This window comes from Nerophis ophidion, linkage group LG17 (assembly GCF_033978795.1).
Source record: "Nerophis ophidion isolate RoL-2023_Sa linkage group LG17, RoL_Noph_v1.0, whole genome shotgun sequence".
Lineage (NCBI taxonomy): Eukaryota > Metazoa > Chordata > Actinopteri > Syngnathiformes > Syngnathidae > Nerophis > Nerophis ophidion.
Window position 1 is genome coordinate 25,330,902 of NC_084627.1, and position 13,090 is coordinate 25,343,991.

The 13,090-nt window shown below is 39.3% G+C and overlaps 1 protein-coding gene across 1 annotated transcript in view; it reads right to left on the minus strand.

Moving 5' to 3' along the window:
• Window positions 1-13,090, minus strand: part of si:dkey-112m2.1 (transmembrane protein 132C) — a 591,189-nt gene that overhangs the window by 72,408 nt on the left and 505,691 nt on the right. The window contains exon 6 of the mRNA XM_061876686.1: window positions 6,649-6,792. Within this exon, the coding sequence (XP_061732670.1) occupies window positions 6,649-6,792 (144 nt within the window). The remainder of the gene's footprint in view (window positions 1-6,648; window positions 6,793-13,090) is intronic.

Genomic DNA, 13,090 nt, shown 5'->3' on the forward strand with positions numbered 1-13,090 from the left:
TCATTATTTCTTCTAAATTTTCTAGAACAAAAATTTTAAAAGAAATTCAAAAGATTTTGAAATAAGATCTAAATTTGATTCTACAGATTTTCTAAATTTAGCAGAATATTTTTTTTAGAATTTTAATCATAATAAGTTTGAAAAAACATTACACAAATATTCTTCGTCGAAAAAACAGAAGCTTAAATGAAGAATTAAATTAAAATGTATCTATTGTTCTTTACAATAAAAAAAATAAATTTACTTGAACATTGATATAAATTGTCCCGAAAGAAGAGGAAGGAATTTAAAAGGTAAAAAGGTATATGTGTTTAAAAATCCTAAAATCTTTTTTATTGTTGTATTTTTTCTCTTAAATTGTCTTTCTGAAAGTTTTAAGAAGCAAAGTAAAAAAAAATAATGAATTTATTTAAACAAGTGAAGAGAAAGTTTTTAAAATATTTTCTTGGATTTTCAAATTCTATTTGAGTTTCATCTCTCTTGGAATTAAAAATGTCGAGCAAAGTGAGACCTGCTAGCTAGTAAATAAATACAATTTAAAAAAAGATGCAGCTCACTGGTAAGTGCTGCTATTTGAGCTGTTTTTAGAACAGGCCAGCGGGCGACTCATCTGGTCCTTACGGGCTACCTGGTGCCCGCGGGCACCGCGTTGGTGACCCCTGATCTATGCCATGAAGTGTAAATGAAAGTCATGAATGATCGACGTTAATGTTCAAATTATTGCAACTTTACCAAATTGTTTTCCTCAACTGTCAAGTTTGTCTCTGTCTTGCCAACTATTCTTAAACATGTATATTTTTTTAGAAATAGCAAAAAAAACAACATGTTACTTATATACATTTGTTAAATTCCAGTTCAAAGTTGGCCATAAACAAAAGCCTACTCAGTGGCCCAGGGGTTAGAGTGTCCGCCCTGAGATTGGTAGGTTGTGAGTTCAAACCCCGGCCGAGTCATACCGAAGACTATAAAAATGGAACCCATTACTTCCCTGCTTGGCACTCAACATCAAGAGTTGGAATTGGGGGTTAAATCATCAAAAATTATTCCCGGGTGCGGCCACCGCTGCTGCTCACTGCTCCCCTCACCTCCCAGGGGTTAATCAAAGGGATGGGTGAAATGCAGAGGACAAATTTCACCACACCTACTGTGTGTGGGACAATCATTGGTACTTTAACTTTAACTTACAGATGAAAGCAGAACTGTAAGAAAAGGAGCAACCCTTCACTTGGATAATAAATGCATGTGAGAAGTATACTACTTCTGTCTGGTATGAGTGGGTGTGACACAGAAGCTTAATGACTGCAAGCATTTTTGTAAAAATGTTGCCTACCATCCACAATCTTTATGTATGACAAAAACAAGAAAATGTTCTTTTTTTATGAATGAATATTCTAACTCATAAATAATCCATCCATCCATTTTCTACCGCTTATTCCCTTTCGGGGCCGCGGGGGGCGCTGGCGCCTATCTCAGCTACAATCGGGCGGAAGGCGGGGTACACCCTGGACAAGTCGCCACCTCATCGCAGGGCCAACACATATAGACAGACAACACTCACACTCACATTCACACACTAGGGCCAATTTAGTGTTGCCAATCAACCTATCCCCAGGTGCATGTCTTTGGAGGTGGGAGGAAGCCGGAGTACCCGGAGGGAACCCACGCATTCACGGGGAGAACACGCAAACTCCACACAGAAAGATTCCGAGCCTGGATTTGAGCCCTGGACTGCAGGACCTTCGTATTGTGAGGCAGACGCACTAACCCCTCTGCCACCGTGAAGCCCCTCATAAATAATAAAAATATTAAATACAATTGTATTAAATATAATTAAAAATACTTCTAACTCAGAAATAAGGGCTAACAAAAGTCAGCTAACAATGGAGGAAATTAATTTGTTCTATTTCGCCTATAACGTGCTGTAAAACGATCCAAAGACCTCCATCCACATTTTGTATACGTGCTCTAAGTATATACAGTATGTTAATGTCGTAAATGGCACATTCATAATAACATTTAAAGGCCTACTGACACCCACTACTACCGACCACGCAAACTGATGATTTATTTATCAATGATGAAATATTAACATTGCAATACATGCCAATACGGCCTTTTTAGTTTACTAAATTACAATTTTAAATTTCCCGCAGAGTTTCCTGTTGAAAACGTCGCGGACGTTATTAGCACAGCACCACTTACGGCTAAAAGTCGTCTCTTTTAATCGCGCAATTACAAAGTATTTAGGACATCTATGTTGCTGAATCTTTTGCAATTTGTTCATTTAATAATGGAGACTATAAAGAACAATGCTGTTGGTGGAAAGCGGTGGATTGCAGCTGCCTTTAGCACCGAGACACAGCCGGTGTTTCTTTGTTTGTTGTGAAGCTTTAACACAGAGCGGTCAAGCGAACATGTTTCTCTACGTCAACCAGCAAGTTTTTGGATGGGAAAATTGTGATATTAAGTCGGCTCTTACCGGAGACTTGAGTGGATTATGCGACCTCATCCTGCAGCTCAAAAAGGCAGCTGTGATCTTGGCTCCTCTGCTTTTCTCAGAGACACTGGCGTTCGCCGCAGCCATCCGACTTTCAGGTATGACTTTATAATCTCACTAAAATACTATTAACACAATAAGCAGATAAGGGATTTTCCAGAATTATCCTAGTAAATGTGTCTAATTACATCTTAAACTCTCCCACTGCAGCCGCCTGGAGCCGTCGCCTTTTCTCTTTTTTTTTTTTTGTGCTTCACTCTAACTTTCCTCATCCACAAATCTTTCATCCTCGCTCAAATTAATGGGGAAATCGTTGCTTTCTCGGACCCAATTGCTCATACTGCTGGTGCCTCACATTATAAACAATGTGAGGAGCCCTACAACCCGTGATGTCGCGCGCACATTGTCTGCTACTTCCGGTACAGGCAAGGCTTTTTTTATTAGCCACCAAAAGTTGCAAACTTTATCGTCGATGTTCTCTACTAAATCATTTCAGCAAAAATATGGCAATATGGCGAAATGATCAAGTATGACACATAGAATGGACCTGCTATCCCTGTTTAAATAAGAAAATCTAATTTTATTAGGCCTTTAATATTGGCGTATTTTGGTCATTTTAAGCATATGGCAGAAAACTAAATTCACAGATGCATCACAACGTTTACTATTTCCTTCAACAGCTATACTATGCATTCATGGAGTTACAGAATCTGCTAACCATATGCGGATGCAGAGGCAACCTTTATTTTATAAAAATGTGTCCTTCAATCAGCGTTTAATACTTACCAATAATGAGGCAAGAAGCAATGATTTAAAGGAGAACTGCACTTTTTTTCAAAATCATTATGAAAGACATGGCAACGGATGGATTTTTTTCTTCAATGCATTCTAAATATTAAATAAACGTAAATAAAGTCTGCATACAGTGGAGCCAATGGAAGTGCCACTATTCCGCCCATAAAATCCGATAAATAACCGTTCAAAAAGCGCCAACAATACTCAATCTGTATTTCGAGACTTGAATATTAACCAAATATTAGTGATATTATTTTCCCGGCATGCAAACAAACTTGACAGGACACGGCGTGCAGGTAAAAACATGATTTAATCTTAACTCAAAATCTAAAAAAGGGTAGAAACAAAAGGAGCTCACAGTGGAGACACAAAATTTGGCACAGGAAACAAAAAGTTAAACACATAGCCTGAACTATGGTCATAAACAAAAACACTTACGGTGACGTGAGCAGAGCAGCATGAACTATGAACAAGAATAAACAGAGCATGATAATGTCAAGAGAACTAACAATGTCAATGTCGCCAGGCCAACTACCTGGCAACTACAGGCTTGAATAGTCTCTTCCTGATTAGTGACAGGTGCGTGAGTCCAAATGAGTCAAATAAAACCAATGAATCGGGATGGGGACAAAACAAACCAGGAAGCGCAAACAAAAACTAAAAGAGTCCAAAAACCAACGGAACATAACCAAACAAAACATGACTACAGAACATGACAAGTATTATTATAAGCGCTAACGCAGACAAACTCGTTAGAGCGGTGCTGTGATCACTTCCGGGTGTGCCTATGTTTACATCGTTGAGTGGTCTGTTGCTCCTCGCTTCCATGCTCTCTCCAAGTTTATTGTGGATAATAAATCATGCCTCACACTTGAAAATTAGATGGCTGAGAATACAATCTGACAAGTTGGGACACTTTCACAACTGTTTCGGATCTGGAACTGGCGAGGACGACACAAAAATCACTTAACTATTCCGGAAGACTCAATGACACCGTAAATTCCGTACAAAAGGTTTCCACTTTTTTTCCTACACTTTGAATCTTGCGGCTTATAAAACGGTGCGGCTAATTTATAGGTTTTTCTTCAATTATGTGTGAAATGCTTTTCATTAAACCCAAGCAGAAACACTGGAATGGTGTGTAAGTGTTTGTGCTATGGCAGCATCTTTTGGATGAGTTCGCTCACTGAAGGTGCTGCAAGTTGAAATTGTACTTCCTGTTTTAATGCCTTGAACTGGAATTAAAAACATCTATAGGTGCTAAACCATCCATTGTGTTATGTCGGTAAGTGTTTCAAGCATATTTGTACATGCTATCGTAATGTAATGCATTGTTAGCAGTAGCTAATATGCTAACACGTGTATGAGTGTCTCTGTTAGTAATATTAACTTACAACTAGCAAAATCACCAAAGTTTCACATTGGAGTTTTATGAATGTGCCTGTTACTACCTTATTCTCCGGGCCATTGAGCGCACCGAATTATAAGGCTCACTGCCGATGAGTGGGTCTCTTAGGTCTATTTTCTTACAGAAGACGCACTGGATTACAAGGCGCATCAAAGAGGTCATATTATGATTTGTTTCTAAATTTGGTCTACATAACATGTAATGATGGTTCTTTGGTCAAAATGTTACATATATTATGTTTTACAGACCATCTGTAAGTCGCTTTCTGACAGTCGCTTTAAGATACACCGTTTTGTGGGCGGTCTTATTTACGTGGCACACCTTTGACAGCGTCTTTTCTCTGTCATCTTTGTTGTAGCGGTTAAGCGTGCAAGGACGGGAGTGGAGGAAAGATGGAGCTAATTGTTTTACTGACATTCAGACTTTACTTAAATCAACAACGGAGCAGCAACTCCTTATCCATGGCTCAATAGTGTGACAGCGCCATAAATGTGTCCCGTAAAAAAACATCCGACCAGAAGTCTTTATCAACTGAAGTTCTGTAGGTGAATTATGTGAACCCACTACATCGGTAGTTTTTAGCGCTTTCAAAGCGAGTCTACTGACATTTATAAGTTACAACTTTACGTTACTTTATATTAGAAATGGGAAAAGTGCCGGAAGAATGCAGACTCACGCAAATTTTCAGGACTTATGCAGATCCCAAATACACATCAGCAGGTACCAGAAGGTAAGAGAAGTTGGTTTTGCATAAATCGCAAGTGGGTGGCATTTTGCGGTCCTTAAACACACACCATAATAATACCCAAATGTTGAAGCATAGTACGTCTGACCACGGTACCAGTAATTGTCCGACAATCCATCTAGCAGTGCGGTTTTCTATCTTACTAAAGATGTACTAAGCATTTTGACAGAGTTTTGAGCGCTGTGTGTAATGTTTTATATTCTCAATTGAACATTTAAAGTTTTGGTGTTGTTTACTTGCGTGATATTGCAATCTATATGTGGAAGAGGATTGTGATCAGCGCACTGTTGGAGTCTGTCTGGGCTACTGGAAACAGAGCACCATCAGACGGGGGCGGGGCATGTGCTGACTAAGAGACACAGCTGTCAGATGAATAGTTTGAGCAGGTGGTACGTGTTAAACTGATCATCTTTCCAACAAACGTACCTGTTTGTTGGAAAGAATATTATTAAAACACTGCCAACCCTGAGGAACTGGCAGATTCCCTTGTCTCCAGAGTCTGAGGAAAAAACGACATTCTCTACTCCAGAAGGTCTATACCAATTCGTGACCCTTCCGTTCGGCTTGTTCGGTGTGCCTGCCACATTTCAGAGACTAATGGACCGGGTACTGCGTCCCCAGGCGGCATACGCTGCTGCCTATATGGATGATGTCATCATCCAGGAGAACAACTGGGCGGAGCATGTGCAGAGGGTGGGGAGGACGCAATTTAATTTTTGAGCAAATTAAAGGATTTTAAGTGGACCTTATATTCCAAAAAACAAGATACATTATATTTATACTTACAGTGTGTTAATGGAGGTGTTTGGAAGTTTTTAGAGCATGAAATAGAGTGACTTCCATTACTTCCGTTTTTCACTGATTCAAGTTTTTTTTTACAATTTAGAATGCATAGAGAAAAAATTGTGTTTTTGTTATACATAGGGATTGTGAGTGAAAAAAGTGCAGTTCACCTTTAAAAAGAACAACAATGTAAAAAATGTCACAAAACCTTGATTAGACCCAAATCTTATTTTCATTTTTTTTTTTTTTTACGACCAAACACGTTCATTTCTTTTATATGTGTTTGTAATGGTGTCTTACGTAATTTGAATTTAATTGACTTTTTTGGCACAGCGGCTAACTTCTCTTTATACTTCAGTAAATGTCATAATGTTAGCTCAAATACACCATTGAAAGTTTTCAGATCTGTTTCGTACTCACCTTAATAACCAGCTCATCTGTTGACCTGCATTCCACCGACTCGGTCACATCAGCGACCGTCCCGTCTGTTCCCACAGTGACGACCTTTACAGGCACAGCCACTGTACGTCCAGTGAGGACAGCTGTATTGAGGATCTCTGTGTCCTACAAAGGAAACATTGAGAAAAAAATACTATTATTGTTAATCTCAACACACAACAACACAGAACTGCTGACTTTTAAAAAGCCAACTAAATGTGTACATTTTAAGAGGCTATTAAAAACTGCATCACAAATGTGGTTAGCATGTCTGCCTCACAGCTTAGTGGTTCTGGTTTCGAATATCAGCTAAAACCTTTATTCATGGCATGTTCTTCCCATGCTTATATGGGTTCACACGGGGTGTTCCATAGTCCAGGATAATGGATGTTATATTAAAGACTGTGCCTAAAATACTACGGCCCACGGGCTGGATCCGGCCTGTCAGCGTCCACAATCTGTATATATATATATGGTAAATGGGTTGTACTTGTTTATATATATATATATATATATATATATATATATATATATATATATATATATATATATATATATATATATATATATATATATATATATATATATATATATATATATGGTAAATGGGTTGTACTTGTTTAGCGCTTTTCTACCCCTTTTTAAGGAGCCCAAAGCGCTTTGACAGTATTTCCACATTCACCCATTCACACACACATTCACACATATATATATATATATATATATATATATATATATGTGTGTGTGTGTGTTCAATGGAGAAGTCTGATCTACAAAATTTGGAGGCAGCATGGCCCTTCCCCTTCGAGCTGTCCTGGATGAACTGATTTTATTTTTTTCCAACCATTTTGGAACTTGCAAGCGTACTTCTTCTTCTTACTCGTCGTTGCCTAGTCTCTTCTTTGTTCTTCTGCTTCGTCTCTGTTATGGTTTTGGACATTACTACGTGCCGTAGTTTTGAAGCAATGCATGATGGGAATCCGGGTGTTGTGTGTCAGTGTATTAACTTTCCGGCTGGAATAAACACACGCTGAGAAATAGCTCCGTGCCTGCCTACTTTATGAGTTATAGATGAAGGTATGGATAATGGAGACATATATAATAGTCTCCTTTTCAGGTGAGAGAGGACGCTAAAGGCAGTGCCTTTAAGGCATGCCCCCAATATTGTTGTACGTGTGGAAATATATGTGTGTCTGTGTGTATGGTTGTACTTGTATAGCACTTTTCTACCCCTTTTGAGAGAGCCCAAAGCACTGTGACAGTATTTCCACATTCATCCATTCACACACACATTCACACACTGATGGCGGTAACTGATGGCGGGAGCTGCCATGCAAGGCGCTAACCAGGGACCCATCCGGAGCAAGGGTGAAGTGTCTTGCCCAACGACAACGGACATGACTAGGATGGTAGAAGGTGGGTAATGAACCAGTAACCCTCAGATTGCTGGCACGGCCACTCTCCCAACTTCGCCACGCCAGGCCGTCGAGAACATGTTACACTGCATGAATGTAATGCAATAAAAAACAGCCGCAAAATTATATTTTGGCAAAATAAAATTATGTTTTATTGTATGTTTATGAGCTACGGCGTGGCGCAGTGGGAGAGTGTCCGTGCGCAACCCGACGGTCCCTGGTTCAAATCCCACCTAGTACCAACCTCGTCACGTCCGTTGTGTCCTGAGCAAGACACTTCACCCTTGCTCCTGATGGGTGCTGGTTGGCGCCTTGCATGGCAGCTCCCTCCATCAGTGTGTGAATGTGTGTGTGAATGGGTAAATGTGGAAGTAATGTCAAAGCGCTTTGAGTACCTTGAAGCTAGAAAAGCGCTATACAAGTACAACCCATTTATCATTTATTTATTATATACTCTATTTAGACGTAATACTGTGGTTTTTTGTCAGGAAAAATAACATCAAAACGACCACAATAAATGCTTTTGGGCCAGCCGCACTCATTGTAGAAATTAAACATTTCGCTGTGTTGTTTAGTTGGCCATACTGTCACGTATGGGAGGCATGGTGATGCGGGATTTTGTTCTCCCAGGGATGCAAAGGACAATCCGTACAGGTAATGACTTGGTTTAATGGAAAAATAACAACACTCGTACAAAAACCGAAAACAAACTGACTGGATGATGTGCCGAGCGCACGGACTATGACAACTAGCAGTGAAGTGAAGTGATTTATATTTATATAGCGCTTTTCTCTAGTGACTCAAAGCGCTTTACATAGTGAAACCCCAATATCTAAGTTACATTTAAACCAGTGTGGGTGGCACTGGGAGCAGGTGGGTAAAGTGTCTTGCCCAAGGACACAACGGCAGTGACTAGGATGGCGGAAGCGGGAATCGAACCTGCAACCCTCAAGTTGCTGGCACGGCCACTCTACCAACCGAGCTATGCCGCAGAGGCTAGGAGACAAAACAAACTTACGTGACAGTCACGTGATGCAAAAACAAAGAAACCAGACCGGCTGAACGGCAAAGGCAGGCTTAAATAATAATGTCAGTGATGACAAACGGGTGTGCGTCGGGAGCACAAGCAGCAGGTAAAAGTAATAAGTTGCTATGGTAACAAACTCAGGTGCATGAACAGGAACAAAAGGAGTCCAAGACTAACAGATCATAACACATACTCTCTTTATACCCAACGCTGGTTTGGGATTGTGATTACTGCTACAAGTAGTGTAAAAGTGTAATATATCTGAGTACTGCTGAGGCCTGTTCTGAGCACAGCTGAGAAGCAGATATTTTGTGTCGACTAACTCGGGGACGCTCACTGACCATGTTTAAAAAAAAAACTGCTTCACAGCTTGTGCTCAAAATGCTTCTGAAGACATGCTACTGTTAAATAATGATCACACAGATGATCAAAAACGTAATGGTACTCGCATAGTCCTAACTTTTTTAACACGAAAAATGTTTTGGTTCACGCCAGCCATGTTTTTAAATCCTGTTTTTTCGCTCACACTTGACCGATATTTGCTCGTCAGTTCCCTCAGTGGACATGGACATAAAAAAGTGGGTGTTTTGTGGAACGTATTGACATTTTAAGTCAGTTTAACTTACAGTAAGTGGTGTAATTTTGGGCTTTAATAACAGTGTTACTACAGTGTGTGGTGTATTCATCAGAATAATAATAGTAGCACAATCAACATAGGGGTGCATGAATTGCAAAATGTTCACTCTGCTGTGTGCGGCAGTACAGGAGTAGACAAACAAGTACTGTATTTTTCGGACTATAAGTCGCAGTTTTTTTCATAGTTTGGCCGGGGGTGCGACTTATACTCCGGAGCGACTTATGTGTGAAAATATTAACACATTACTGTAAAATATCAAATAATATTATTCATCTAATTCGCGGAAGAGACGAAGAAAATGTCAGCAATCGTCACACACACGTCAACCGATAAGAATTCGGCGGGGGAGGGTTATGGCAGAAGTGCATTGTGGGTCATGGAATGCTAACTTCTATATGCTATATGCTACTGCCGTAACTATTAAAATGGATAATTTCATCGTTGGCGGTAACTTATAAAAACTGAAAAGGACTGAACAAAAATGGCACCGAAAAGGAAATCATGTACTGCGGATTACACAATATCAAATAATATTATTTATCTGGTTCGCGGAAGAGACAAAGAAAATGTCAGCACTTGTCACACACACGTCAGCAATCGTCACACACACGTCAACCAATAAGAATTCAGCGGGGGAGGGTCATGGCAGAAGTGCATTATGGGTCATGGAATGCTAACTGCTATATGCTATATGCTACTGCCGTAGCTATTAAAATGGATCATTTCATCGTTGGCGGTAACTTATAAAAACTGAGAAGGGCTGAACAAAAATGGCACCGAAAAGGAATTCATGTACTGCAGATTACAAGCTGAACGTAGTGAAATATGCAGCAGAAAACGACAACAGAAAGCGGCGCATACCTTCGGAGTTGACAGAGTTGTTTAGAAGCGACATCGAGGAAGAAGATTTGATGGGATTTATCGATTAGGAGTGACAGATTGTTTGGTAAAGGTATAGCATGTTCTGTATGTTATAGTTATTTGAATGACTCTTACCATAATATGTTAGGTTAACATACCAGGCACCTTCTCAGTTGGTTATTTATGCCTCATATAACGTACACTTATTCAGCCTGTTGTTCACTATTCTTCATTTATTTTAAATTGCCTTTCAAATGTCTATTCTTGGTGTTGGGTTTTAGCATAACATTTCCCCCAGAATGTGATTTATACTCCAGTGCGACGTATATATGTTTTTTTCCTTCTTTATTATGCATTTTCGGCCGGTGCGACGTATACTCCGGAGTGACTTATGATCCGAAAAATACGGTACTTACCGCCCTGTGAAAAAAATATTTTATATTTTAATTCGGGTCCATATTTTAATTCGGGTCCATTCCTGTGATTGGCAACCAACCAAGAGTTTAACTCAACTCTGGTGTGACCATATCACTCTTTTGACCAAATCCAATGGCTGTTTGATTTTGTAATCAAAATAATTCTCGTCCGCAGAGTCAACATTTTTAGTCTATTTTAATCAGTCCGACAGCATGTTTATGTTTATCTACCAACCTTTTAAATCAGCATAACCTAATCATTGCGTTGTATCGGCCTAAATCTACCCAGGAGAAAGCAGTCTCTTCCCAGCAATCAGCCGTAGTTTATTTCAAATAAAACAATAATACTTCATGTCAAACTGCCTTCATTCCAGCGATATGACAAGATACATTAGCAAGAACAAAGCATTAAAGACAAGCATGAATGAGATAATGAGATCAATTAAAACAATGGCATTAATCCTCGGGTTCTTAGCGGGATAGCAGAGCTCGGCTTTAACCGAGCCGATTTAAGGACCTGATGGCATCTTAGTTTCAACAAAAGCCTTGAGAGGGAGAAAACATGTTTTTGTTGACTCAAAGCATTTGTTTGGTCCACCTTTGAACACTTTAAATGCTGAAAGTTTGAAGCTTATCATAAGTCGTTTTCTATAAGAAAGGCCTACTGAAATGAGATTGTGTTCTTTAAACGGGGATAGCAGGTCCATTCTATGTGCCATACTTTTGCTGAAAAGATTTAGTAGGGAACATCGACAATAAAGTTCGCAACTTTTGGTGCTGATAAAAAAGCCTTTCCTGTACCGGAAGTTGCAGACGATGACGTCACAAGGGTGAGGGCTCCTTGCGTCCTCACATTGTTTTTAATGGGAGCCTCTAGCAGAAAGAGCTATTCGGACCGAGAAAACAACAATTTCCCCATTAATTTGAGCGAAGATGAAAGACTCATGGATAATGATATTGATAGCGAAGGACTAGGAAAAAAAAAAAGTAAAAAAAAAAAGGCGATTGCATTGGAACGGATACAGATATTTTTAGACACATTTACTAGGATAATTCTGGGAAATCCTTTATCTTTCTATTGTGTTGCTAAAGTTTTAGTGAGATTAAATAGTACCTGATAGTCGGAGGGGTGTGTCCACGGGTGTCTTGAGGCCAGTGTCTGAGGGAAGTCACGGCAGATACAAGGACGGCGCAAACTCCACCGATCTCCGGTAAGAGTCGACTTTTTAACACAATTTTCTCACCAAAACCTGCCGGTTGACAAGTGGTCAGGAACCATGTTCGCCTGACCGCTCTGATCCATAGTAAAGCTTCACCTCTGGGAATTTTAAACAAGGAATCACTGTGTGTTTGTGTGACTAAAGGCTAAAGCTTCCCAACTCCATCTTTCTACTTTGACTTCTCCATTATTTATTGAACAAATTGCAAAAGATTCAGCAACACAGATGTCCAAAATACTGTGTAATTGCGCAATGAAAAGAGACGACTTTTAGCCACAAATGGTGCTGCGCAAATATTTCCTGACATTCCGCGACGTTTTCAACAATAAACTCTGCGGGAAATTTAAAATTGCAATTTAGTAAACTAAAAAGGCCGTATTGACATGTGTTGCAATGTTAATATTTCATCATTGATATATAAACTATCAGACTGCGTGGTCGGTAGTAGTGGGTTTCAGTAGGCCTTTAGTGATACAGACATACAGTGATATTATTGATTATTTATTCCAAAATATTGCCATTTGTATTTAAAGAATTGCATTACATATGGGCATGCATTCTATTTTTGAGGATTAGCATCAGAATGCTCACACTTTTTGACAAGAGTAAAAAAATACCTAAAAGTGTTGTATATCTTTTTAGTATTTTTTACCTAATCTTGAATGAAATATAAATAGGAAGCACAATGACAACAGGAAATCCCTGAATATTGTTGGGTTTATGTTGATACCAAGTTTTGACACTCCAAACTCTAAACCTTATGTCTCAGTGTTAACACATTTTCAATGTGTTTTCTACACATTGAGAGACAATATGCAATTAAAAAACAACATATCTTGTCAAATATT